A 27,296-nucleotide genomic window follows, 5' to 3' on the forward strand; every position below is an offset into this window, starting at 1 on the left:
GGGCTGTATAGGACCGTAGGGCTGTTTTGGACTAAAACAAAATTACTTTTGGTCTTATATTAAGACCAGGATTGAAACAAATGCACTGTGTGGACATCACACTGTACTGAACAGTCCAGAGCAGTGGGATGGCCACGGCAGCACAGTGTGGTCGGTTTGAATTTCAGCAGTATTAAAGGGATAGTTCATTTGAAATATAAAATACACATTTCTTTCCTTACCCTGAAAGCAGTGTGTGGACAAGGAGAGACTGCACTATGTACCAGTATTAACTACCTACTGTATGTTACCTGAAGTCTTTTCTCACATGAAATCATAGGAATTGTTAACTGAGAAATACTCTTTTCATTTCATCCCTCGCTCCAGATGAACTGCTGGGATATTCCGGAGATTTTGGGAGTGGCGTGGGATGGGAGGATGAGGAAGAGAAGGAGGAGAACGGAGAAGAGGCGGAGGAGGAGGAAGAGGAAGAGGGGGAGGCAGACGACGGAGGATACATCTGGTAGAAACTGAACCCAAACGGAGAACTTGGTCAGGATGGATCCACTGGCCTACAACTACAGGGATGATGGCTGAGGCTTGCATCCCAAATGGCACCCTATTCCCTATGTAGTGCACTACTTTTGACCAGGTCTCATAGGGACACCCATAGGGGGTCTGTCAAAAGTAGTGCACTATATAGGGAATAGGGTGTCACTTGGGATGCAAGCATCTTTTTCTCCTAACAGCAAAAGATTTGGGGATTTCGGGGCATGGAATTCTGTCTCTATTGTCGACGTGTGGATCTGGGGAGTGGGAGGTGGGGGGGGGGGGGGGGGGGGGGGGTACAGTGGTGAGATTGCTAGTTTTTGTCTTAAATATGTGAATTATTGCTTCATTCTTTTCTGTTTTGTAAGCAAGAGAGCGTTCTGTTTCACCATAGAGAACTATCATCTGATAATCTGGCCATCAAAATGTTACTGTCAGAAATGCATCTAGTATCATACATTTATGTTCCATTGTGAACAATTGCTTGAATATTGAAATCGCAGATCTGCTAAAAATGGAACGGATTGAGACCTGAGACGGTGGGAAAGGGTTCACTATTTACCTGGTTGTGTTGTCAAAATCAGAGTTGCTGCGTATATAAATCCTGTAGCTATGATCTATGAAGCAGGACAACGAGACTAGACTACTCTATATCCCAAATGGAACACTCTTCCCTTTATAGTGTACAGCTTTTTAATCAGGGCCCATAAAGCTCTGGTCTGAAGTCGTGCACTATGCAGGGATTAGGGAGCCACTTGGGATGCAAGCCTCTCTTTTAGAGGGTGATTCCACTACTGAGAGAAATTATTATTTTTCTCTTAAAGGTTTCTTAACGGAGCATATTTCTCGGTTCGATCTTTATTTAAAAAAAAATTGTATTTCACCTTTATTTAACCAGGTAGGCTAGTTGAGAACAAGTTCTTGACGCGGATGTCGTCAAAGTAATGTTGCTCATTGGATCATTTGTGAAAATGACCGTGTTTTCGTGCATTATGTAGGTAAATTCAGGACTGACAAACAGGCTTGTTATGAAGGAAGGCTTTTGTGCTACTTTATTGCTAAAAGGAATACTGATGTACACGGCTCTCGGCGGTTTATAAACCTTTAAAATACTATATATATATCGATTAACATAGACACAATAACTACTAATATCTCTTATGAAACTGCTATGGGAACTTTGTTACTTATTGAGTTATTTCAACTCAAAACTTGTAGAATGTATATTACTTGTCCCATCAACCTACACCACCAAGGGTAACATCCCAAATGACACCCTATGCCCTATATAGTGCACTACTTTCTATCCAGGGCTCATACAGACTCTCTGGTCCAAAGTAGTGTACTATATAGGGAATGGTATTCCATTTGGGATGATGCAGACACTACCTTATCCAATGGGAACTCTGTAAATCACTTCAAAGAATGGTGTCAGTCGATGTTCTATTCTCAGTCTTTATTTTGGTGTTCATAAAACAACGCGTATATGCTACTTGAAGTTCTGTGTGTATACTTGAAATCTCACCGTTAGATGGTTTATCTACGAGTATATCGTTGCCATTATTATTCCATCACTTCAGTTGTTTTTAGTATGTGGCATGTTATAGTGAACATGAATGTACTTCTCCTAGGCTGAGCACTTTACTATTAAAGGCATTGGGGCCCCCAAAAAACCTCTTGCATTTCCAGTACTACTTTACAAACAGCAACTCTCCTGCAAGATTTGGGAGGTAAATCTCTGAATCCTTTCTGGCGTTGACTTCTGTTGAATAGTTAGAAATATAGTGATGTGTACTTGTATGTGATCCACAAAATGACTGACGATGGAGAGTTTAAAAACAAAGCCAACGCACATGGACAATTATAGGATCCTTTATTGCCGAGTCCCTGTCACCTAAAATGGCCGTTTATGTCAGAGCTGAACGTGGAGACAGGTTTTCATTTCATTGGTCCTAAACTGCCTCCCGGCGTCAGGAAATGAAACTGCACTCTCAACAGTATCGACCCTAGCTCAGTGGTCCCGACCCTGGCTCAGTGGTCCCGACCATCGGTCATAATCCCGACCCTAGCTCAGTGGTCCCGACCCTAGCTCAGTGGTCCCGACCCTAGCTCAGTGGTCCCGACCATAGCTCAGTGGTCCCGACCATAGCTCAGTGATGTTGACCCTAGCTCAGTGGTCCCGACCCTAGCTCAGTGGTCCCGACCCTAGCTCAGTGGTCCCGACCCTAGCTCAGTGGTCCCGACCATAGCTCAGTGGTCTCGACCCTAGCTCAGTGGTGCCGACCATAGCTCAGTGGTCCCGACCCTAGCTCAGTGGTCCCGACCCTAGCACAGTGGTCCCGACCATAGCTCAGTGGTCCCGACCCTAGCTCAGCGGTCCCGACCCTAGCTCAGCGGTCCCGACCCTAGCTCAGCGGTCCCGACCCTGGCTCAGCGGTCCCGACCCTGGCTCAGTGGTCCCGACCATCGGTCATAATCTCGACCCTGGCTCAGTGGTCCCGACCTTGGCCATAATCTCGACCCTAGCTCAGTGGTCCCGACCCTGGCTCAGTGGTCCCGACCATCGGTCATAATCTCGACCATAGCTCAGTGGTCTCGACCATAGCTCAGTGATGTTGACCCTAGCTCAGTGGTATCGACCCTAGCTCAGTGGTCCCGACCCTAGCTCAGTGGTCCCGACCCTAGCTCAGTGGTCCCGACCCTAGCTCAGTGGTCCCGACCCTAGCTCAGTGGTCCCGACCCTAGCTCAGTGGTCCCGACCCTAGCTCAGTGGTCCCGACCCTAGCTCAGTGGTCCCGACCCTAGCTCAGTGGTTCCGACCCTAGCTCAGTGGTTCCGACCCTAGTTCAGTGGTTCCGACCCTAGCTCAGTGGTTCCGACCCTAGCTCAGTGGTTCCGACCCTGTTGTCCTTGTGGCGCGACAGGCAGAAGAGGACACCACTCTGGAAGCAGATCAATAATGTAGGCCTACAGGCTCAAAGTGCCGTCTGCATCCCAAATGGTCACTTTATAAAGAATAGGGTGCCATTTGGGACTCTACATCACCAACAATACTCTGATATAAAACCTAAAGGAGAGGGTAGAGATATGCTATGATGCACTCTTTGGAAGTTGCATGATAACAGCCCTGTACCGAAGATTATATTTAGAGTTAATGGCGTAGTTATACAGTATTTGCAAATACTGCTCATCTCAAACATACTTTATTATCACATGTAGATTAGAAGTGTGGATGTGTAGCATTTGCAATTTTATCTTTACAGCCTTACAACAAAACATGACAAGTGAGGAATGATTGTTAAAAATATTTATGGAATTTCTCACGTTAAAATGATCTGAGTTATCATAAGTACATCCAGTAATAATGTCTATGTGCCAAATGGCAACCTATACTTTATAGTGCACTACTTTGGACCAGGGTCAAATAGGGCTTTGGTCAAAAGTAGTGCACTATGTAGGTAATAGGGTGTTATTTGGGATACAACCTGCGTGTTTGTCAGCTCCGGGATAATGAATTGTACAAAGAAAGAGACCATCTCCATTTTACATTATTTACAATGAATACAGAAACTCTAATGGTACTCAATAGTTAAATACTGATATGCAGCGTTGGGGGTCAGTTTCATTTAAATTCAGGTAGGAAACTGAAACTCCAATTAAATTTTTCCCTCATTAAAAAGCTTTGAGAATAAATGCGAATATCAGTTTTAGTTCCTGAATTGAAATGGAACTGAGCCCAAGGCTGGCTGATATAAAGGCTGTTATTCCCAGAGATTCAGAGCTACAGACGTACTCTCATATCATTGTACTGATAGTCAAGGAGTACCTGCAGCATTTCAACCACAGATTTGTCTGAATCACAAAGCCAATACTTCACATCATGGACATCATAAATCATTTCAATAAATGACCGACACAGCAGACAGGAAATGTGACAAGTAGATGATCAAAAGGCTGAATCAGACTGCCGAAACATCCCCCTCTATTTAAACTATAAGGCAGTATTAGCCTACGTGGCTGGAAGTACCGGTTCCCATTAGTTCATTCTGATAATAAATAATAAATCAACTAAAATATGTCAGTGATGGCCATTTCAGATTCAAATTAAATTGACATCAAGATAATAAGAAATGTTGCAAATGACAGAGGCTTAGAATGACAAAGAAGATTTACTAGTAGGCCTAGAAATTAGAGGTCGACCGATTGATCGGAATGGCCGATTAATTAGGGCCGATTTCAAGTTTCAAATTGTTATGAAAAATCGGTATTTTTGGGCGCCGATTTGCCGATTAAAAAATAAAATTAAAAAATGATACCTTTATTTAACTAGGCAAGTCAGTTTAAGAACACATTCTTATTTTCAATGACGGCCTAGAAACGGTGGGTTAACTGCCTTGTTCAGGGGCAGAACGACCGAGTTTCACCTGTCAGCTCGGGGGATCCAATCTTGCAAACTTACAGTTGACTAGTCCAACGCAATAACGACCTGCCTCCACAAGGAGACTGCCTGTTACGCGAATGCAGTAAGCCAGGGTAAGTTGCTAGCTAGCATTAAACTTATCTTGTAAAAAACAAACAATCATAATCACTAGTTAACTACACATGGTTGATGATATTACTAGATATCTAGCGTGTCCTGCGTTGCATATAATCTGACTGAGCATACAAGCATACAAGTACCTAAGTATCTGACTGAGTGGTGATAGGCAGAAGCAGGCGTGTAAACATTCATTCAAACAGCATACTCGTGCGTTTTGCCAGCAGCTCTTCGTTGTGCGTCAAGCATTGCGCTGTTTATGACTTCAAGCCTATCAACTCCCGAGATGAGGCTGGTGTAACCGATGTGAAATGGCTAGCTAGTTAGCGCGCGCTAATAGCGTTTAAAATGTCACTCGCTCTGAGACTTCTAGTAGTTGTTCCCCTTGCTCTGCATGGGTAACGCTGCTTCGAGGGTGGCTGTTGTCGTTGTGTTGCTGGTTCGAGCCCAGGGAGGAGCGAGGAGAGGGACGGAAGCTATACTGTTACACTGGCAATGCCAAAGTGCCTATAAGAACATCCAATAGTCAAAGGTTAATGAAATACAAATGGTATAGAGGGAAATAGTCCTATAATTCCTATAAAAACTACAACCTAAAATGTCTTACCCGGGAATATTGAAGACTCATGTTAAAAGGAACCACCAGCTTTCATATGTTCTCATGTTCTTAGCAAGGAACTGAAACGTTAGCTTTCTTACATGGCACATATTGCACTTTTACTTTCTTCTCCAACACTTCGTTTTTGCATTATTTAAACCAAATTGAACATGTTTCAGTATTTACTTGAGGCTAAATTGATTTTATTGATGTATTATATTAAGTTAAAATAAGTGTTCATTCAGTATTGTTGTAATTGTCATTATTACAAAAATACTTTTCATTTTATTTTTATAAATCGGCCGATTAATCGGTATCTGCTTTTTTGTTCCTCCAATAATCGGTATCGGCATTGAAAAATCATAATCAGTCGACCTCTACTAGAAATATCTGGGGACGTGTTCATTTTAGGGCCTGCAACGGAAAACATTTTTAAACATTTTGCAACTGAAAACGAAAATGAGTGTGCCCATTGTCCAAGTGCCGTTTCAGTCCATTTTCATCCGTTTGGTGCCTAATGAACACGACCCAGGTCTGCGAACAGGAAAGGGCATGGACCAAGAGCCCTATTCAAACTGGTGCCCAGGCTATCTGGTGTTTCCTTGAGTAGTACAACACTCAAAGCATGCAAGTGGGATTTATTTTTAAACCAGCCTTGATTGAATAGGGCCCAAATATCTATTTTTAAACCAGACTTGATTGAAAAAGGGACCAATATATGTGTTTTTAAACCAGACTTGATTGAAAAAGGGACCATTATCTATCAACGAAACCTCTGCCAGAGCTGTGTTAGTAGAGTAGCATAGCCTTTTTTTGTTAAGATTACCATTGCAGTGGCCACTGATGGTCATTCCGCTTTATTGCTGCATACCATGGAATGATGGCAATGGCGGTCTCTTGTTCTGGCCTGTTACAACGTACCTGCATATCATGGCACTATAGCCATTCATTCATTAAACTGTAGTAGGACAAACATTACATCACCTACTATAACCCCTCCCCCCCAGGTCTATTATATGTAAACATCCCAAAGTCACTTGCAAAATAGTTTGCATACGTCTTTGGCTGAGTGCATTGAAGGCAATAGCTGCGTGGACCATTACAATTGATCTCAAACCCCCGGGACGCGTACCAAATGTCAACCCTATTCCCTATTTAGTGCACTACTTTTGACCAGGGTTGGCACCCTATTCCCTATTTAGTGCACTACTTTTGATCAGGGTTGGCACCCTATTCCCTATTTAGTGCACTACTTTTGACCAGGGTTGGCACCCTATTCCCTATTTAGTGCACTACTTTTGACCAGGGTTGGCACCCTATTCCCTATTTAGTGCACTACTTTTGATCAGGGTTGGCACCCTATTTCCTATTTAGTGCACTACTTTTGATCAGGGTTGGCACCCTATTCCCTATTTAGTGCACTACTTTTGTAGGGGGGGCATAGAAAGTATGGGTTCTCTGAAGTAGTGCACTATATAGTCAATATGCTGCCATTTGGGATATACACGCCATGTATAGAAACAGAATCAGGTCAAATGGACTCCGCCCCTAAACTTTAGATGACGTTCTATTCGATGCGATTGGAACTTGGGTCTGTTGGAATAATCCTGCTCAGTCTATCTATCCTCTTTCATGTCCTCTTAGTGATAAGAACATCTTATTCTAGGTAGGACTGCTATGTACAAGCATTTGTACCGCCACCATTCACATAAATATCCTTATCATTTATAATCTATTTCATTTAAAAATCGCTTGGTCCTTCATTTTTCAGAAATAATTTAAAAAGTTCACAGTATACCTTATAAAAGGTTCTACATTGGTACATCTGCCGTATACTGTAGCTTGAATTGCAGCTATGATCAAATCTGTTGGGGTAGAATCGGATACTCTAATTTTACATGCCAGAGAACGGGTCGACGTTATACTTAACTAATGGACTTACACGCAAACCCATCTTGAATCTTGTGACCATGAACCACTTTTAAAAGTTTGCATAGATAGAAACCTTTAAAACTGACCAATTAATGCTGAAATTGACAGATGTACTCAATCAGAAAGCTGATTATTGGGAGCTTCACATCTTTCCACATGGGGTTGGGGGGGGGGGGGGACGATATGGGCCATTTCATTTGATAGCTTATCCTCTTCATTCCCCCCAGAAAGATGGGAGTCCGTTTAGTAAAAGAACCGCTGCCTAGATGTCAGTCGATGTATTGTGCCAGCCACCTGAAGCCATCTCCATAGCCCTGCTTCTTCAGGACACTGCACATGAAAATCTCCAGAGGTCGTGCCTGCAGATCCTTCAACGACACGTTACCCTGGAGAAGAACAACAGGAACAAGCTGTTATAAAAGACCACTCCAGCAACTTCACCTTTTTTTCTGCTGAAAAACATTATCCCAAGTCTAAATATTGTAATGTACACACACTTAAGGTTAAAAAAATAATAAGAATGTTTTACCCACTTGTGCCATGTCATACAGAGCATTCAGAAACTATTCAGACACCTTGACTTTTTCCACATTGTTAGGTTACAGCCTTATTCTAAAATGTATTGAATTATTTGTTTTCCTCAGGTTTAAACATTTTTGCAAATTTATATAAAAATAATACAAATAATAAACGTATTTCCATAAGTATTCAGACCCTTTGTTATGAGACTCGAAATTGAGCTCAGGTGCATCCTGTTTCCATTGATCATCCTTGAGATGTTTCTACAACTTAATTGGAGTTCACCTGTAGTAAATTCGATGGATTGGACATGATTTGGAAAGACACACACCTGTCTATATAAAGATCCCACAGTTGACAGTGCCTGTCAGAGCAAAAACCAAGCCTTGAGGTCGAAGGAAATGTCCGTAGAGCTCCGAGACAGGATTGTGTCAAGGCACAGATCTGGGGAAGGGTACCAAAAAATGTCTGCAGCATTGAAGGTCCCCAAGAACACAGTGGCCACCATCATTCGTAAATGGAAGAAGTTTGGAACCACCAAGACTCTTCCTAGAGCTGGCCGCCCGGCAAAACTGAGCAATCAGGGGAGAAGGGCCTCGGTCAGGGAGGTGACCAAGAACCCAATGGTTACTCTGACTGAGCTCCAGAGTTTCTCTGTGGAGAAGGGAGAACCTTCCAGAAGGACAACCATCTCTGCAGCACTCCACCAATGAGGCTTTTATGGCAGAGTGGCCAGAAGGATGCCAGTCCTCAGTAAAAGGCACATGACAGCCCGCTTAGAGTTTGCCAAAAGGCACCTAAAGAGACTGACCATGAGAAACAAGATTCTCTGGTCTGACGAAACCAAGATTGAACTCTTTGGCCTGAATGCCAAGCGTCACGTCTGGAGGAAAACTGGCACCATCCCTATGGTGAAGCATGGTGGTGGCAGCATCATGCTGTGGGGATGATTTTCAGTGGCAGGGACTGAGAGACTAGCCAGGATCAAGGGAAAGATGAACGTAGCAAAGCACAGAGAGATGCTTGATGAAAACCTGTTCAGGAGCTCAGACTGGGGCAGAGATTCACCTTCCAACAGGACAATGACCCTAAGCACACAACCAAGACAACGCAGGAGTGGCTTCAGGACAAGTCTCTGAATGTCCTTGAGTGGTCCAGCCAGAGCCCAGACTTGAACCCGATCAAACATCTCTGGAGAGACCTGAAAATAACTGTGCAGCCACACTCTCCATCCACCCTGACAGAGCTTGAGAGGATCTTCAGAGAAGAATGGGAGAAACTCCCCAAATACAGGTGTGCCAAGCTTGTAATGTCATATCCAAGAAGACTGGAGGCTGTGATCACTGCTTCAACAAAGTACTGAGTAAAGGGTCTGAATACTTATACTTAAAAAAAATATATATATATGAATTTGCCCACATTTCTAAAAACCTGTTTTTGCTTTTGTCATTATATGGTATTGTGTGTAGCTTGATGAGGAAAGGCTCAGTGGAAGTGTGGGAAAAATGTTGAGTGGTCTGAATACCTTCCGAAGGGCACTGTGCCTGGACCACCTATTGAGATGGGGCTTTTGTTAAGTAAATCAGGTGATAAATGAGGTGAAAATAGACTGGAGTACCACTAACATTTTCTACAGCATATCTAAAGAACGTGAATACTGTACCACACACACACACATCATTCAGACACACACACACGTTAGTTGTGTTACACACTCATCTGAAATGGACTTTAAAAAAAAAAGATAATGATAATATAATAATGATACAAATTCCATAGGCTCCATCTATCTCTATGCTTACCTTTCCAGTGCATTGTCCATCGAGAACGAACGCCTCTCTCAGTCCCCCTTCACTGATGGCTTCAGGACGGTCTATCTTGTTACCCAGGACCAGCACAGGCACAGAGAGGATGGTCTCATCTGCTAACAGAGCCTGAACACACACACACACACACACACACAGGAAAGAGGTTGAGTAATGAGACAGATGGGACAGTGAGAATGTTTGTTGTGTGTCCTGGTGTAACCTGCCTCAACTGGGCTGCCTCAACGGGTGGGTTTTGTGTATGCATTTTTCACAATGAATGTTGATAAATTAGGCCCATTGTGTGCAGTGGAAGTGACTTACATCAAGTTCGATCTTGGATTCTGTAAGGCGGTCGTGGTCGGCACAGTCAACCAGAAAGACAACTCCATTGATAGCCGGCAGGTAGTTCTTCCAAACTCTTCTAGCTGTGAAAGAGACAGAAGATGTAGCACATGAGGTAATGTGTCAAGATGCTGACCAAACCCTAGAAAGACATGGTGTAATGTGTCAAGATGCTGAACAAACCCTAGAAAGACATGGTGTAATGTGTCAAGATGCTGAACAAACCCTAGAAAGACATGGTGTAATGAGTCAAGATGCTGACCAAACCCTAGAAAGACAATGTAATGAGTCAAGATGCTGACCAAACCCTAGAAAGACGCAGTGTCCAACTTAGTTAGGCCGAAGTCTTACCTTGTACGTGGCCGCCCAGATCAAACGTAGTGAATGTCATTCCAGCTATCGTCAACTCTTCCGATGCTTCAGGGAGAAACAAAACACATTTTAAAAAAACGACTGACATTGTGTTCACTGCCGTTATTGGGACGTAAAAACAACACAATGAAGTAGTTTGAGATGATGCTGCCTACTTGGATGCAACGTGGGCACATGCTGTCCAAGTCGGTCATCTTTCAGCATATGCAGAAGGGTTGTTTTACCAGCATTATCCAACCCCAGGAAAACCAACTTTCCAGATTTTTTGTACAAACCTGGGAAAGTACATTGACAAGTTAATTCAACTTTTTGAGTTGTAAAAACACACCACCACTCATTGTGACGTGCAGTACTATACTGATCAGGGTGGGTATCATGTGTGGAACGTTCCAACAGGAATCTGTTCCAAAAACTTCGTAAATAACAAGGATGCCCACAAACAACGTATATAAAGTTGTATAGCGGCAGAATAAGATACCGGGTAGAGAGGGTGGGATATTTTGTTACGTTTTTCACTCACCACGTTTATTATGCAAAATGTCTGTCCTCACTCTGGTAGCCTACGGACAAACATTAAGAATAAGCTACCTGGTGAGTTGATGCCTAATTCGGCAGCTAGTTAGCCAGGTGAATTGATCATGCTACTTGGTATTCGTTGTTTGTGGGCATCCTTGATATTTACAATGTTTTTTGGAAGATTCTAGGTGGAACGTAACACACATCATACCCACCCTACTGATAATACATCACACCCACCCTGCCGATTATACATTATACCCACTCTACTGATAATACATTATACCCACCCTACTGATAATACATCACACCCACCCTGCCGATAATACATTATACCCACCCTGCCCACTCTGCCGATAATACATTATACCCACCCTGCCGATAATACATTACACCCACTCTGCCGATAATACATTATACCCACCCTGCCGATAATACATTATACCCACCCTGCCGATAATACATTATACCCACCCTGCCGATAATACATTATACCCACCCTGCCGATAATACATTACACCCACTCTGCCGATAATACATTATACCCACCCTGCCGATAATACATTATACCCACCCTGCCGATAATACATTATACCCACCCTGCCCACTCTGCCGATAATACATTATACCCACCCTGCCGATAATACATTATACCCACCCTGCCGATAATACATTATACCCACCCTACCGATAATACATTATACCCACCCTACTGATAATACATTATACCCACCCTACTGATAATACATTATACCCACCCTGTTGATAATACATAATACCCACCCTGCCGATAATACATTATACCCACCCTGCCGATAATACATCATACCCACCCTGCTGATAATACATTATACCCACCCTGTTGATAATACATTATACCCACCCTGCCGATAATACATCATACCCACCCTGCCGATAATACATTATACCCACCCTGCCGATAATACATTATACCCACCCTGCCGATAATACATTATACCCACCCTGCCGATAATACATTATACCCACCCTGCCGATAATACATTATACCCACTCTACTGATAATACATCACACCCACCCTGCTGATAATACATTATACCCACCCTGCCCACCCTACCGATAATACATTATACCCACCCTACTGATAATACATTATACCCACCCTGCCAATAATACATTATACCCACCCTGCCAATAATACATTATACCCACCCTGCTGATAATATATTTGAAGTCATTGACGTGAAATCAGAGATTACCTAAAAACTGTAGCACACCACTAAAGCCTCTGTAGAGCCAATCAAAGAGGAATGACATTTCACTGGTCTTTGCCTAAGAAAGAAAACAATCGGGAAGTTATCTAGCTAGTTAGCACACTGACAACTTGTCAAGACGGGATCAACTTGTCTCACTGGATCAGCAGTATTTTTTACATTTGCATCATGACTATATTGATAGCTACAGGCTCTCTTCACACAAATGCACTTGCTACTGATGCTAGCCAGCTTTAGGTTTATCAACAACAATTACAAGTATTTTCTTATCCTAGCATGCTATTAGTTAGCACCAGCTGATCGCTAACTTAGCTTGCTATCTCGGCTACGTGGCTATCAGCTTATCTGAAATCCTGGCCTCATGTGGACTAAGGACTCTTAAGACAGACACACAGCTCTCCCTTTCGAAGTAAATGTATGACGGAACACACGTAACCTTATGTAACTATATAAATGACTGAATATTTGTAATAAAGCTACCAAAAGCTTACCTGTCGACAATGACAGCTTTGGTTAGACTGTTTTTGCGGATTCGATCAACGAACAGCTGATTGTATTGTTCTTCGACGTGACTTCGGGAACTTCCTAACCACCCCGGTGGCGCAATAGCGCCGCCTGCTGTGCGGGAGTATATTGCATTGTTTTGTATTTATTTATTTTATTTCACCTTTATTTAACCAGGTAGGCAAGTTGAGAACAAGTTCTCATTTACAATTGCGACCTGGCCAAGAGAAAGCAAAGCAGTTCGACACATACAACAACACAGAGTTACACATGGCGTAAAACAAACATACAGTCAATAATACAGTAGAAAAATAAGTCTATATACAATGTGAGCAAATGAGGTGAGGTAGAGGCAAACAAGAAAAGGCCATGGTGGTGAAGTAAATACAATATAGCAAGTAAAACACTGGAATGGTAGATTTGCAGTGGAATAATGTGCAAAGTAGAGATAGAAATAATGGGGTGCAAATAAATAGGGTTTATGGCGTTCACCTTTCACCTACCTTTCCCATAAAATACCTCACATCCTCTGCATTATATCATAGGCATTATATTTAGACATTGCATCTAGTAGCTCCCATCGTTTCCTCTTGGCAGTGGAGGAGTGTTGGATGGAGTGATTCTTCAGCAGTTCTTTTCACGGTGTGATTTCCCGGGTAAGAGCCAACTTCAAGGAAACCGATTTTATTCAACACACCGGTTCAAACAGCTTTTCTTCTGTCTGCTATAAGGGCTTGTGTTGTGATGCAGGACCACTAGATACGAGTAAAGACCGTGTTCAGAACCGGAGGAGGGGGATGATGTGCTGATGGTATTTATTTGAAGACAGTATCAAACATCATGATGCAAGACACGGCAAACTGCAGAGGTTTATAAAGGACCATAAAGGTCATAGTGTTACACATTTGAGAAATATAATAAACGTAAAGAACTGGCTTACTTGGTTGAGTACTTGTCATGCTAAGAGGACAAGCATCAATCACCATTCATACTAAAAATGGGAAACTGTAATTATACTACACGTGTTTTCTGTCATTTTCAAGGATATTCTTCCGTTCAGGTGAGGATGCATTTTGGTCCAATCTGAGGGCTCTTCTTTCTGGGTCAGTTCACTTAGACATAAAACCATTTGTCAACTGAGAAAAGAAGTAAAAAAAGGTTCCATTGTAAGTGTGAAATCCAACAAAGTTGAATATATAGATATATAGATAACGTATAGAGATATTTTGTAAATAAATCACAGGTGTATTGAATTTAAATAAGATTAATTTCACGTCAAAGCACATACCAAGGGAATTAACTAACAAAATAAATACACACCTGCACTTGGAATAGGGTCTTCAGGGCCAAAAACACACGCCTACAAGACAATATCATTATTATCAATATTACTTATCAAGCACACATTAATATTACAGCTAAGCTGTTTTAGTAGGATAAGCCAAATAAGTGAAAGGAACTCACGGCATCAACAACAGCCTTAGCATCAGTAGTGGAACAGCAGAATGGACTGTCTGTGACACAGGTGTTGGTACTGGATCAGAAGATGGGAGAAAAACACAAATAGAACTGTTTTAGTTGAGAAGACTCTGTAAAAACACAAATAGAACTGTTTTAGTTGAGAAGACTCTGTAAAAACACAAATAGAACTGTTTTAGTTGAGAAGACTCTGTAAAAACACAAGTAGAACTGTTTTAGTTGAGAAGACTCTGTAAAAACACAAATAGAAATGTTTTAGTTGAGAAGACTATGTAAAAACACAAATATAACTGTTTTAGTTGAGAAGACTGTAAAAACACAAATAGAACTGTTTTAGTTGAGAAGACTCTGTAAAAACACAAATAGAACTGTTTAGTTGAGAAGACTCTGTAAAAACACAAATAGAACTGTTTTAGTTGAGAAGACTATGTAAAAACACAAATAGAACTGTTTTAGTTGAGAAGACTGTAAAAACACAAATAGAACTGTTTTAGTTGAGAAGACTCTGTAAAAACACAAATAGAACTGTTTTAGTTGAGAAGACTCTGTAAAAACACAAATAGAACTGTTTTAGTTGAGAAGACTGTAAAAACACAAATAGAACTGTTTTAGTTGAGAAGACTCTGTAAAAACACAAATAGAACTGTTTTAGTTGAGAAGAAAGGGATGCCTCTGTAAAAACACAAATAGAACTGTTTTAGTTGAGTAGACTGTAAAAACACAAATATAACTGTTTTAGTTGAGAAGACTCTGTAAAAACACAAATAGAACTGTTTTAGTTGAGAAGACTCTGTAAAAACACAAATAGAACTGTTTTAGTTGAGAAGACTCTGTAAAAACACAAATAGAACTGTTTAGTTGAGAAGACTCTGTAAAAACACAAATAGAACTGTTTTAGTTGAGAAGACTGTAAAAACACAAATATAACTGTTTTAGTTGAGAAGAAAGGGATGCCTCTGTAAAAACACAAATAGAACTGTTTTAGTTGAGAAGACTCTGTAAAAACACAAATAGAACTGTTTTAGTAAAAACAAGTCATTGACTGAACTAAACCGTCTTATATTGCTTTATCGTTGTTAATTGTTACTTGTGTTCGTAGCAATGCATCCGCATCACTGACAGCCTATTGAACAGACGGCCATATTACACAGAGATTGTAAATCTATATCTCAGTCTCACCAGTTCAGTTCTCCAGCGTTGGTCTTTTTGGAGATCAGCGACTTCCAAAACTCATGAGTTTCCTTGACTGTCTTAAGAGCAAAGTCCTGGGGGGGGGAAAAAGCATGACAAATGATTCCCTGCATGCTTCAGAAAATAAAACTCTGCATACACCTCCACTATACTACTCTCTGTACTGAGCAGAAAGTACAGTGTGTCCCAAATGGCACCCTAGTCCCTTTATAGTGCACTTCTTTTGACCAGGACCCATAAAAAGTAGTGCACTATGGGAATCGAGTTCCACCCTTGATATGTTCCATAATTGAATAAAAAAAAGAGTAACAACGCGTACTTACATTGCAATACACTGTTTTATTCTATTGTGTGTGATTGAGTGTATAAATTTGTTTTTTTTAACCTTTATTTAACTAGGCAAGTCAGTTAAGAACAAATTGTTATTTACAATGGCAGCCTAGGAACAGTGGGTTAACTGCCTGTTCAGGGGCAGAACGACAGATTTGTACCAAGTCAGCTCGGGGGTTTGAACTTGCAACCTTCCGGTTACTAGTCCAATGCTCTAGGCTACCCTGCCGCCTGTACTATGAGTGATTTAGAGCAGGGATGTCAAAGCATTGTTTTTCGTCCGGAGGGGAGCACTGAAAACCGGTTGTATTTCTATGTTCCGCTAACCACAGTGAGGAATCTCCCATGATTCCTCACTGTCTAGTTCCCCATGCTTCCTGACTGTCTAGTTTCCCATGATTCCTGACTGTCTAGTTTCCCATGATTCCTGACTGTCTAGTTTCCCATGCTTCCTGACTGTCTAGTTTCCCATGCTTCCTGACTGTCTAGTTTCCCATGCTTCCTGACTGTCTAGTTTCCCATGCTTCCTGACTGTCTAGTTTCCCATGCTTCCTGACTGTCTAGTTTCCCATGCTTCCTGACTGTCTAGTTTCCCATGCTTCCTGACTGTCTAGTTTCCCATGCTTCCTGACTGTCTAGTTTCCCATGCACCCTGACTGTCTAGTTTCCCATGCTTCCTGACTGTCTAGTTCCCCATGCTTCCTGACTGTCTAGTTTCCCAGGCTTCCTGACTGTCTAGTCTCCCATGCTTCCTGACTGTCTAGTTTCCCATGCTTCCTGACTGTCTAGTTCCCCATGCTTCCTGACTGTCTAGTTTCCCAGGCTTCCTGACTGTCTAGTTTCCCAGGCTTCCTGACTGTCTAGTTTCCCATGCTTCCTGACTGTCTAGTTTCCCGGGCTTCCTGACTGTCTAGTTTCCCAGGCTTCCTGACTGTCTAGTTTCCCAGGCTTCCTGACTGTCTAGTTTCCCAGGCTTCCTGACTGTCTAGTTTCCCAGGCTTCCTGACTGTCTAGTTTCCCCATGCTTCCTGACTGTCTAGTTTCACAGGCTTCCTGACTGTCTAGTTCCCCATGACTGTCTAGTTTCCCATGCTTCCTGACTGTCTAGTTCCCCATGCTTCCTAACTGTCTAGTTTCCCATGCTTCCTGACTGTCTAGTTTCCCATGCTTCCTGACTGTCTAGTTTCCCATGCTTCCTGACTGTCTAGTTTCCCCATGCTTCCTGACTGTCTAGTTTCCCATGACTGTCTAGTTTCCCATGCTTCCTGACTGTCTAGTTTCCCATGCTTCCTGACTGTCTAGTTTCCCATGCTTCCTGACTGTCTAGTTTCCTATGCTTCCTGACTGTCTAGTTCCCCATGCTTCCTGACTATCTAGTTTCCCATGCTTCCTGACTGTCTAGTTCCCCATGCTTCCTGACTGTCTAGTTTCCTATGCTTCCTGACTGTCTAGTTTCCCAGGCTTCCTGACTGTCTAGTTTCCCATGCTTCCTGACTGTCTAGTTTCCCATGCTTCCTGACTGTCTTGTTTTCATTTGGGTGATTATTATCACTGCTACACAGTCAGGAAACTCTATGACTGTAGGGCCATTATCACTGCTACACAGTCAGAAAACTCTATGACTGTAGGGCCATTATCATTACTACACAGTCAGGAAACTCTATGACTGTAGGGCCATTATCACTGCTACACAGTCAGGAAACTCTACTACTGTAGGGCCATTATCATTACTACACAGTCCGGAAACTCTTTGACTGTAGGGCCATTATCATTACTACACAGTCAGGAAACTCTATGACTGTAGGGCCATCATCATTACTACACAGTCAGGAAACTCTATGACTGTAGGGCCATTATCACTACTACACAGTCAGGAAACTCTATGACTGTAGGGCCATTATCACTACTACACAGTTAGGAAACTCTATGACTGTAGGGCCATTATCACTGCTACACAGTCAGGAAACTCTATGAGTGTAGGGCCATTATCACTGCTACACAGTCAGGAAACTCTATGACTGTAGGGCCATTATCACTGCTACACAGTCAGGAAACTCTATGACTGTAGGGCCATTATCACTGCTACACAGTCAGAAAACTCTATGACTGTAGGGCCATTATCACTGCTACACAGTCAGAAAACTCTATGACTGTAGGGCCATTATCATTACTACACAGTCAGGAAACTCTATGACTGTAGGGCCATTATCACTGCTACACAGTCAGGAAACTCTACTACTGTAGGGCCATTATCATTACTACACAGTCCGGAAACTCTGACTGTAGGGCCATTATCATTACTACACAGTCAGGAAACTCTATGACTGTAGGGCCATCATCATTACTACACAGTCAGGAAACTCTATGACTGTAGGGCCATTATCACTACTACACAGTCAGGAAACTCTATGACTGTAGGGCCATTATCACTACTACACAGTTAGGAAACTCTATGACTGTAGGGCCATTATCACTGCTACACAGTCAGGAAACTCTATGACTGTAGGGCCATTATCACTGCTACACAGTCAGGAAACTCTATGACTGTAGGGCCATTATCACTGCTACACAGTCAGGAAACTCTATGACTGTAGGGCCATTATCACTGCTACACAGTCAGGAAACTCTATGACTGTAGGGCCATTATCACTGCTACACAGTCAGGAAACTCTATGACTGTAGGGCCATTATCACTGCTACACAGTCAGGAAACTGTATCACTACTACACAGTTTCTATTCAGTTTGAGTCATTTTAAAGTATATTGAGTTCATTTTCCTACAAGTTTATTTTACTCATACCAGCCGTGGGCTGGATTGGACCCCCTCGCGAGCTGGATTGGACCCCCTTCGGCCTGCGGGCCATATGTTTGACATCCCTGATTTAGAGGAAGAATCCAATAGTAACTGACATCAATATCAATGTCTTGCTATTGGGCTTTGCTCTTGTAGGCCTTCGGTGCAGTACAAACAGGTGAAAACTGTATTTTTACCCTGTCCTTGAACTCTCCGTTAAATGCAAACTGGTTCTCAGGTTTTCCATCGGGAACTTTATATTTTTTGAACCACTCAAATGTAGCTTCCAGATACCCAGGCTTGAGTCTTCTTACGTCATCAATATCTGCATTGATCACAAGAAGAAGATGTGTATTCCATGGTTAGCCACAAACACATTTTAAAACACCCACTACTGTGTAACTGTTGATCAGATATCAGACAGACATTCAGCGTCTTAAAAGGTCTCTGAAAGAAAGTAAGTAACCTTGTCCAAGTCAGAATGGCCCATCAACTCACTACATACTGACACCGGCTCCTGTTTCTGTAGCGTGAGGCAGCTTGACGTATAAGTACATCATTCTGGACAGGATGCTAGTCTATTAAAGGGCCTCTAAAAAGCGCTATATAAATCCCAATACATTCTGAATATGTATTAGATGTCCTCATACTGTTAAAGTTGTTGGCCTCTGGATCCTCCATGTTGATGACAATGACTTTCCAGTCTGTTTCTCCTTCGTCGATCAGAGCCAGAGTGCCCAACACCTTGACTTTAATCACCTCTCCACGAGAGCACACCTCAAAATCACAACGAGAGGGAGATGAAGAGAAGAAGAAGAAGTAGAAGAAGAAGACGACAAAGAAGAAGAATTAGAAGAAGAAGAATTAGAAGAAGAAGAAGTAGAAGAATTAGAAGAAGAAGAAGTAGAAGAAGAAGTAGAAGAATTAGAAGAAGAAGAAGTAGAAGAAGAAGTAGAAGAATTAGAAGAATAAGTAGAAGAAGAGGAAGAAGTAGAAGAATTAGAAGAAGAAGAAGAAGAGGAAGAAGTAGAAGAATTAGAAGAATAAGTAGAAGAAGAGGAAGAAGTAGAAGAAGGAGAGAAAGAGAGAGAGATAAAGAGAAAGAGAGGAGAGAGAGAGAGAGAGAGAGAAAGAAAGAAAGAAAGAAAGAAAGAGAGAGAAAGAAACAAAGAGAGAGAGAGAAAGAGAGAAAGAAAGAAAGAGTGTGAGAGAGAGAGAAAGAGAGAGAAAAAGGGAGAGAGAGAAAGAGAGAGAGAGAAAGAGAGACAGAAAGAAAGAGAGAGGGAGAAAGAGAGCGAGAGAAAGAGAGAGGGGGGAGGGAGAAAGAGAGCGAGAAAGAGAGAGAGAGAAAGAGAGAGAGAAAGAAAGAGCGAGAGAGAAGGAGAGAGATAGGAGAGAGAGAAAGAGAGAGAGAGAGAAGGAGAGAGAGAGGAGAGAGAGAAAGAGAGAGAGAGAGAAGGAGAGAGAGAGGAGAGAGAGAAAAAGAAAGAGAGAGAGAGAGAGAAAGAGAGAAAGAGAGAGAGAAAAAGAGAGAGAGAGAAAGAGAGAGACAGAAATAAAGAGAGAGTGGGGAGGGAGAAAGAGAGCGAGAAAGAGAGAGAGAAAGAGAGAGCGAGAGAGAAAGATAGAGAGACAAAAAGAGAGAAAGAATGAGATTGACAACATTTAAATTAGAAGACTATGAATTAAGACAGTACATTCACACAACCATGTTCCTTTGACAAGCAGAAAAAACACACACTGAGTAACAACAGAACGTTTCCTCCATTCAATAAAGTTGTAGTGCAGTACCTTGTATCCTATGTCACAGATGTCAATAGGGTCATTGTCACCACAGCATCCTGTATCTGCGTCTTTATGGCCCGGGTCCTCCCATGTCTGAGAAATAAATAAAGACGAGAGAACAGTGATTGATAACCTGGTTCTATTTTAAATAAACCACAACTTATAAAAGGCATTATAGAACATTCATAAATCCTACAGATGCTTCATAAATCATTCATAACCCCTATAGATGCTTCATAAATCATTCATAAACCCCTATAGATGCTTCATAAATCATTCATAAATCATTCATAACCCCTATAGATGCTTCATAAATCATTCATAACCCCTATAGATGCTTCAGAAATCATTCATAAACCCCTATAGATGCTTCATAAATCATTCATAAACCCCTATAGATGCTTCAGAAATCATTCATAAACCCCTATAGATGCTTCATAAATCATTCATAAACCCCTATAGATGCTTCATAAATCATTCATAAACCCCTATAGATGCTTCAGAAATCATTCATAAACCCCTATAGATGCTTCATAAATCATTCATAAACCCCTATAGATGCTTCATAAATCATTCATAAACCCCTATAGATGCTTCATAAATCATTCATAAACCCCTATAGATGCTTCAGAAATCATTCATAAACCCCTATAGATGCTTCATAAATCATTCATAAACCCCTATAGATGCTTCATAAATCATTCATAACCCCTATAGAGGCTTCATAAATCATTCATAAACCCCTATAGATGCTTCAGAAATCATTCATAAACCCCATAGATGCTTCATAAATCATTCATAACCCCTATAGATGCTTCATAAATCATTCGTAACCCCTATAGATGCTTCATAAATCATTCATAAACCCCTATAGATGCTTCATAAATCATTCATAAACCCCTATAGATGCTTCATAAATCATTCATAAACCCCTATAGATGCTTCATAAATCATTCATAAACCCCTATAGATGCTTCATAAATCATTCATAAATCATTCATAAACCCCTATAGATGCTTCATAAATCATTCAGAAATCATTCATAACCTCTATAGATGCTTCAGAAATCATTCATAACCCCTATAGATGCTTCATAAATCATTCATAAACCCCTATAGATGCTTCATAAATCATTCATAAATCATTCATAACCCCTATAGATGATTCATAAATCATTCATAACCCCTATAGATGCTTCATAAATCATTCATAAATCATTCATAACCCCTATAGATGATTCATAAATCATTCATAAATCATTCATAACCCCTATAGATGATTCATAAATCATTCATAACCCCTATAGATGCTTCATAAATCATTCATAAATCATTCATAACCCCTATAGATGATTCATAAATCATTCATAACCCCTATAGATGCTTCATAAATCATTCATAAACCCCTATAGATGCTTCATAAATCATTCATTAACCCCTATAGATGATTCAGAAATCATTCATAAACCCCTATAGATGCTTCATAAATCATTCATAACCCCTATAGATGCTTCATAAATCATTCATAAACCCCTATAGATGATTCAGAAATTATTCATAAACCCCTATAGATGATTCATAAATCATTCATAACCCCTATAGATGCTTCATAAAACATTCATAACCCCTATAGATGCTTCATAAATCATTCATAAACCCCTATAGATGATTCAGAAATCATTCAGAAATCCTATAGATGCTTCAGAAATCATTTATAACCCCTATAGATGCTTCATAAATCATTCATAAACCCCTATAGATGCTTCATAAATCATTCATAAACCCCTATAGATGCTTCATAAATCATTCATAAACCCCTATAGATGCTTCATAAATCATTCATAAACCCCTATAGATGCTTCAGAAATCATTCATAACCCCTATAGATGATTCATAAATCATTCATAAACCCCTATAGATGATTCATAAATCATTCATAAATCATTCATAACCCCTATAGATGATTCATAAATCATTCATAACCCCTATAGATGCTTCATAAATCATTCATAAACCCCTATAGATGCTTCATAAATCATTCATTAACCCCTATAGATGATTCAGAAATCATTCATAAACCCCTATAGATGCTTCATAAATCATTCATAACCCCTATAGATGCTTCATAAATCATTCATAAACCCCTATAGATGATTCAGAAATCATTCATCAACCCCTATAGATGATTCATAAATCATTCATAACCCCTATAGATGCTTCATAAAACATTCATAACCCCTATAGATGCTTCATAAATCATTCATAAACCCCTATAGATGATTCAGAAATCATTCAGAAATCCTATAGATGCTTCAGAAATCATTTATAACCCCTATAGATGCTTCATAAATCATTCATAAACCCCTATAGATGCTTCATAAATCATTCATAAACCCCTATAGATGCTTCATAAATCATTCATAAACCCCTATAGATGCTTCATAAATCATTCATAACCCCTATAGATGATTCATAAATCATTCATAAACCCCTATAGATGATTCATAAATCATTCATAACCCCTATAGATGATTCATAAATCATCATAACCCCTATAGATGATTCAGAAATCATTCATAAACCCCTATAGATTCATAAATCATTCATAACCCCTATAGATGCTTCATAAATCATTCATAACCCCTATAGATGATTCAGAAATCATTCATAACCCCTATAGATGATTCAGAAATCATTCATAACCCCTATAGATGATTCATAAATCATTCATAACCCCTATAGATGATTCAGAAATCATTCATAAACCCCTATAGATTCATAAATCATTCATAACCTCTATAGATGCTTCATAAATCATTCATAACCCCTATAGATGCTTCATAAATCATTCATAAACCCCTATAGATGCTTCATAAATCATTCATAGGCAAATCTCATGCTAGAAAACTACTGATAAGGAAGGGAAAAATTTGTGTTTTCTTTTAAACTGTACTTTTATAAACTTTCAATACATTTAACCGAAATGTTTCTATTGTAGGGAGAGATGGTCCACCCCTGGTTAACTTGCCTGAGGGATGGCTCCATAGTTCCAGATGTATCCTTTGTGTGGAAACACGTTGGCCACATAACGAAGGTTCCCCTTCTTGATGTCTTGCTTCAATGGATTTAGAGGGTCTTTGGTGGCAATCTGAGGAAAAACAATACAACATTCACCTGAAACAACGAACGGAGATATTAAGTGACGGATGACTCTGTACCCGTTAACTTTGCGTTTGCAATAGAATACTGAATAAACAATAAGCATAAAACCATACTGCTCATTCTAATTGGAGTGGAGCGAGAACTTCACCTCTGTCTCAGCAGAGCTTCTTTCAAGGTGCCGTACATTGAGGCAAACAAAGGATCATACGACTACAAGACAAGTAGTGAAACAAACCTCCATCTTTGCGTTGGTCCATCTGGGTACCTCAACAACAGCATGGAAGATGTTCTGTTGGAGGAAATAACCAAGGTTAACACCAATGTTTCAGATATCACCACATTTATGTTGAAAAACACAATTACATAATGATTGTTGATTAATCACACACACACACACACACACACACACACACACACACACACACACACCTGAGCTTCATCTGCATAAATTGGTATGTCATGGAATGGAGAGACGTGTTTTCCCTCAGTATTTCCTGTGTAGAGAGACAGTGATGAATGCACAGTATATCAGAAACATTATACTGTACTAATACATTGCAGTAACTTCAAACGACCTGATTATTAATGAACAGTAACGTGGGGGACTTACGCCAACATGGAACTCATCAACTCACATACAGACATACTGTAGATGCCTATACTGTAGCATGAGAGACATACTGTAGATCTCTATACTGTAGCATGAGAGACATACTGTAGATGCCTATACTGTAGCATGAGAGACATACTGTAGATGCCTATACTGTAGCATGAGAGACATACTGTAGATGCCTATACTGTAGCATGAGAGCCATACTGTAGATGCCTATACTGTAGCATGAGAGACATACTGTAGATGCCTATACTGTAGCATGAGAGACATACTGTAGATGCCTATACTGTAGCATGAGAGACATACTGTAGATGCCTATACTGTAGCATGAGAGCCATACTGTAGATGCCTATACTGTAGCATGAGAGACATACTGTAGATCCCTATACTGTAGCATGAGAGCCATACTGTAGATGCCTATACTGTAGCATGAGAGCCATACTGTAGATCCCTATACTGTAGCATGAGAGACATACTGTAGATCCCTATACTGTAGCATGAGAGCCATACTGTAGATGCCTATACTGTAGTATGAGAGACATACTGTAGATGCCTATACTGTAGCATGAGAGACATACTGTAGATCCCTATACTGTAGCATGAGAGCCATACGGTAGTGTGTACATGTCAAGCTGTGTAGCGACCACCACTAAGCTAGTTCATTACGTACCGAGCTAGACGCAACTACAGTCTAATGTCTTTAGCTCCATAAATACAGTATATATATACCAAACTATACAGTGACGTATTGAAAGAGCTGGTCACTCACTGAAGAACACCCTGTAGTCCAGTGTGTTGGGCTTGCCCCTCTCCTCGATGGTGAAGCTCATGTCTACTGCCTTATTTTGTTCAGTCTGCTTCTTGGTACTGCTGCTAGTGGGCGTACTTCCTGTACTGCCTGTAGGAGTAGACAATGGGAAGCCCATCTCCTCGTCATGCAGGTTAACTAGTAGGCTAAGACCGTAGGTTGGAGTGTGAAGGAGAGTGCGAGCAGGAGGCATGTGCTCCTCTTAAGGCCATGGCAACGCAGGGGTTGGTGACGTCAGGCTTGATCTGTGTGTCTGTGCGTGTGTGTGTGTCTGTGTGTGACAACAGAAGGGGGGGGGGGGGCAAGTCTATAAGGCTCTGTGTTAGTCGGTGAACAAGGAACTACCTTCAATGTTACAATAACTGCACAGTTAAATATAGCACAGTACGCGGGTGAATTTAGACTTTGAGAAAGCTATAATTGGTCCTTGGTAGCCTAACCTAATCTCTCTGCTGTATAGTCCTACCACTTCCTTGTAAGTCCCTGATCCCTACTGCTGTATAAGACAACTAGATCAGAGGCTAGTCTAAATACAACACATTACTGTCCTTGGTTGGTATGTGTTTTGATGCCCAGTGGTAACGGCCGTTGTTGGTGGAAGGAGAGGAGGACCAAAATGCAGCATGGTAAGTGTCCATATTGATAATTTATTATCATAAGAACACTAAACAAAATAACAACGGAGAATGAACGAAACGAAACAGTCCTGTCTGGTGTAGACTCATAACAGAAAACAATCACCCACAACTCAAAAGTGAAACCAGGCTACCTAAGTATGGTTCTCGATCAGGGACAACGATTGACAGCTGCCTCTGATTGAGAACCATACCAGGCCAAACACAGAAATCCCAAAACATAGAAAAAGGAACATAGACAACATAAAACAAAGACATAACAAAAGAACTAAGGCCAGAACGTGACACCAGTTCCCTCCATAATGTAGTAGATATACAATATAACAGCGTCCGCTGGCCTAAATGTCTGGGCTTTTTGAGTCCCTCTTCATTCCAACTGAAACAGATGGAGCTGACTGGTGGTTAGAGTTCGACCAATTAAGACCATGCTTAAGTCTTATGTCCATGGCATGACCTTTCACCACCTGATTAGGTCCCAAATGGCACCCTATTCCCTAAATAGTGCACTTTTGACCAGAGACCCATGGTGCTTGAGGGCAATCTTACAGACTGCAAATGCAAATAAAATAAATATAAATCTGGTAAATAAATAAAAACCTGGTATTCATGCTCTGAAAACAGATAACCTGGTATTCATGCTCTGAAAACAGATAATAACCTGGTATTCATGCTCTGAAAACAGATAATAACCTGGTATTCATGCTCTGAAAACAGAACCTGGTATTCATGCTCTGAAAACAGATAACCTGGTATTCATGCTCTGAAAACAGATAACTGATTATTCATGCTCTGAAAACAGATAATAACCTGGTATTCATGCTCTGAAAACAGAACCTGGTATTCATGCTCTGAAAACAGATAACCTGGTATTCATGCTCTGAAAACAGATAACTGATTATTCATGCTCTGAAAACAGATAACCTGGTATTCATGCTCTGAAAACAGATAACTGGGTATTCATGCTCTGAAAACAGAACCTGGTATTCATGCTCTGAAAACAGATAACCTGGTATTCATGCTCTGAAAACAGATAACTGATTATTCATGCTCTGAAAACAGATAACCTGGTATTCATGCTCTGAAAACCGATAATAACCTGGTATTCATGCTCTGAAAACAGAACCTGGTCTTCATGCTCTGAAAACAGATAACCTGGTATTCATGCTCTGAAAACAGATAATAACTGGGTATTCATGCTCTGAAAACAGATAATAACTGGGTATTCATGCTCTGAAAACAGAACCTGGTCTTCATGCTCTGAAAACAGAACCTGGTCTTCATGCTCTGAAAACAGATAACCTGGTCTTCATGCTCTGAAAACAGATAATAACCTGGTATTCATGCTCTGAAAACAGAACCTGGTATTCATGCTCTGAAAACAGATAACTGCATAACAAATTATGTGCATGAAGACTAAGTTATCTACCTATCTGGTCTCAACTCCTTACCTTGAATTTGGCCTTGGTTCATCATCCCTCTTATGAATGTCTCCAACTTAAAAAATAAATCAATCTACATTTCCACACAACGGGTCGTGTAACAATCAACCAAACTATATAGACTACATTTAGCAAGCAAATTAATCCAAGG

At 40.8% G+C, this 27,296-nt stretch overlaps 3 protein-coding genes across 4 annotated transcripts in view; 1 reads left to right on the forward strand and 2 right to left on the reverse strand.

The window, feature by feature from the left end:
* The window catches only part of LOC110515875 (testican-2-like), a 113,019-nt gene extending 110,816 nt beyond the window's left edge, over positions 1-2,203 (forward strand). For both annotated transcript variants that reach the window (XM_036959871.1, XM_036959870.1), the window contains exon 12: positions 367-2,203. In XM_036959871.1, coding sequence (XP_036815766.1) covers positions 367-506 — 140 coding nt within the window. In that variant the 3' untranslated portion in view covers positions 507-2,203. The remainder of the gene's footprint in view (positions 1-366) is intronic.
* Positions 2,204-7,015: 4,812 nt separating this feature from the next.
* On the reverse strand, positions 7,016-12,985 carry LOC110515025 (GTP-binding protein SAR1b). Its single transcript, XM_036959872.1, has 7 exons — positions 12,898-12,985; positions 12,392-12,464; positions 10,792-10,911; positions 10,616-10,681; positions 10,244-10,347; positions 9,917-10,048; positions 7,016-7,981 (listed from the first exon to the last, which is right to left on the reverse strand). The coding sequence occupies exons 2-7, from the start codon at positions 12,447-12,449 to the stop codon at positions 7,865-7,867; spliced, it is 597 nt and encodes a 198-aa protein (XP_036815767.1). The 5' UTR covers positions 12,450-12,464; positions 12,898-12,985; the 3' UTR covers positions 7,016-7,864.
* Positions 12,986-14,338: 1,353 nt separating this feature from the next.
* Positions 14,339-27,284, reverse strand: LOC118943919 (inorganic pyrophosphatase-like). Its single transcript, XM_036960840.1, has 10 exons — positions 27,155-27,284; positions 25,033-25,161; positions 24,080-24,144; positions 23,886-23,939; positions 23,517-23,636; positions 20,496-20,582; positions 19,355-19,481; positions 18,902-19,029; positions 15,569-15,654; positions 14,339-14,444 (listed from the first exon to the last, which is right to left on the reverse strand). Exons 1-10 carry the CDS (start codon positions 27,177-27,179, stop codon positions 14,339-14,341), a joined length of 927 nt encoding a protein of 308 aa, XP_036816735.1. The 5' UTR covers positions 27,180-27,284.
* Positions 27,285-27,296: the final 12 nt, after the last annotated feature.

Source organism: Oncorhynchus mykiss, chromosome 23 (genome assembly GCF_013265735.2).
Source record: "Oncorhynchus mykiss isolate Arlee chromosome 23, USDA_OmykA_1.1, whole genome shotgun sequence".
Classification (NCBI taxonomy): domain Eukaryota; kingdom Metazoa; phylum Chordata; class Actinopteri; order Salmoniformes; family Salmonidae; genus Oncorhynchus; species Oncorhynchus mykiss.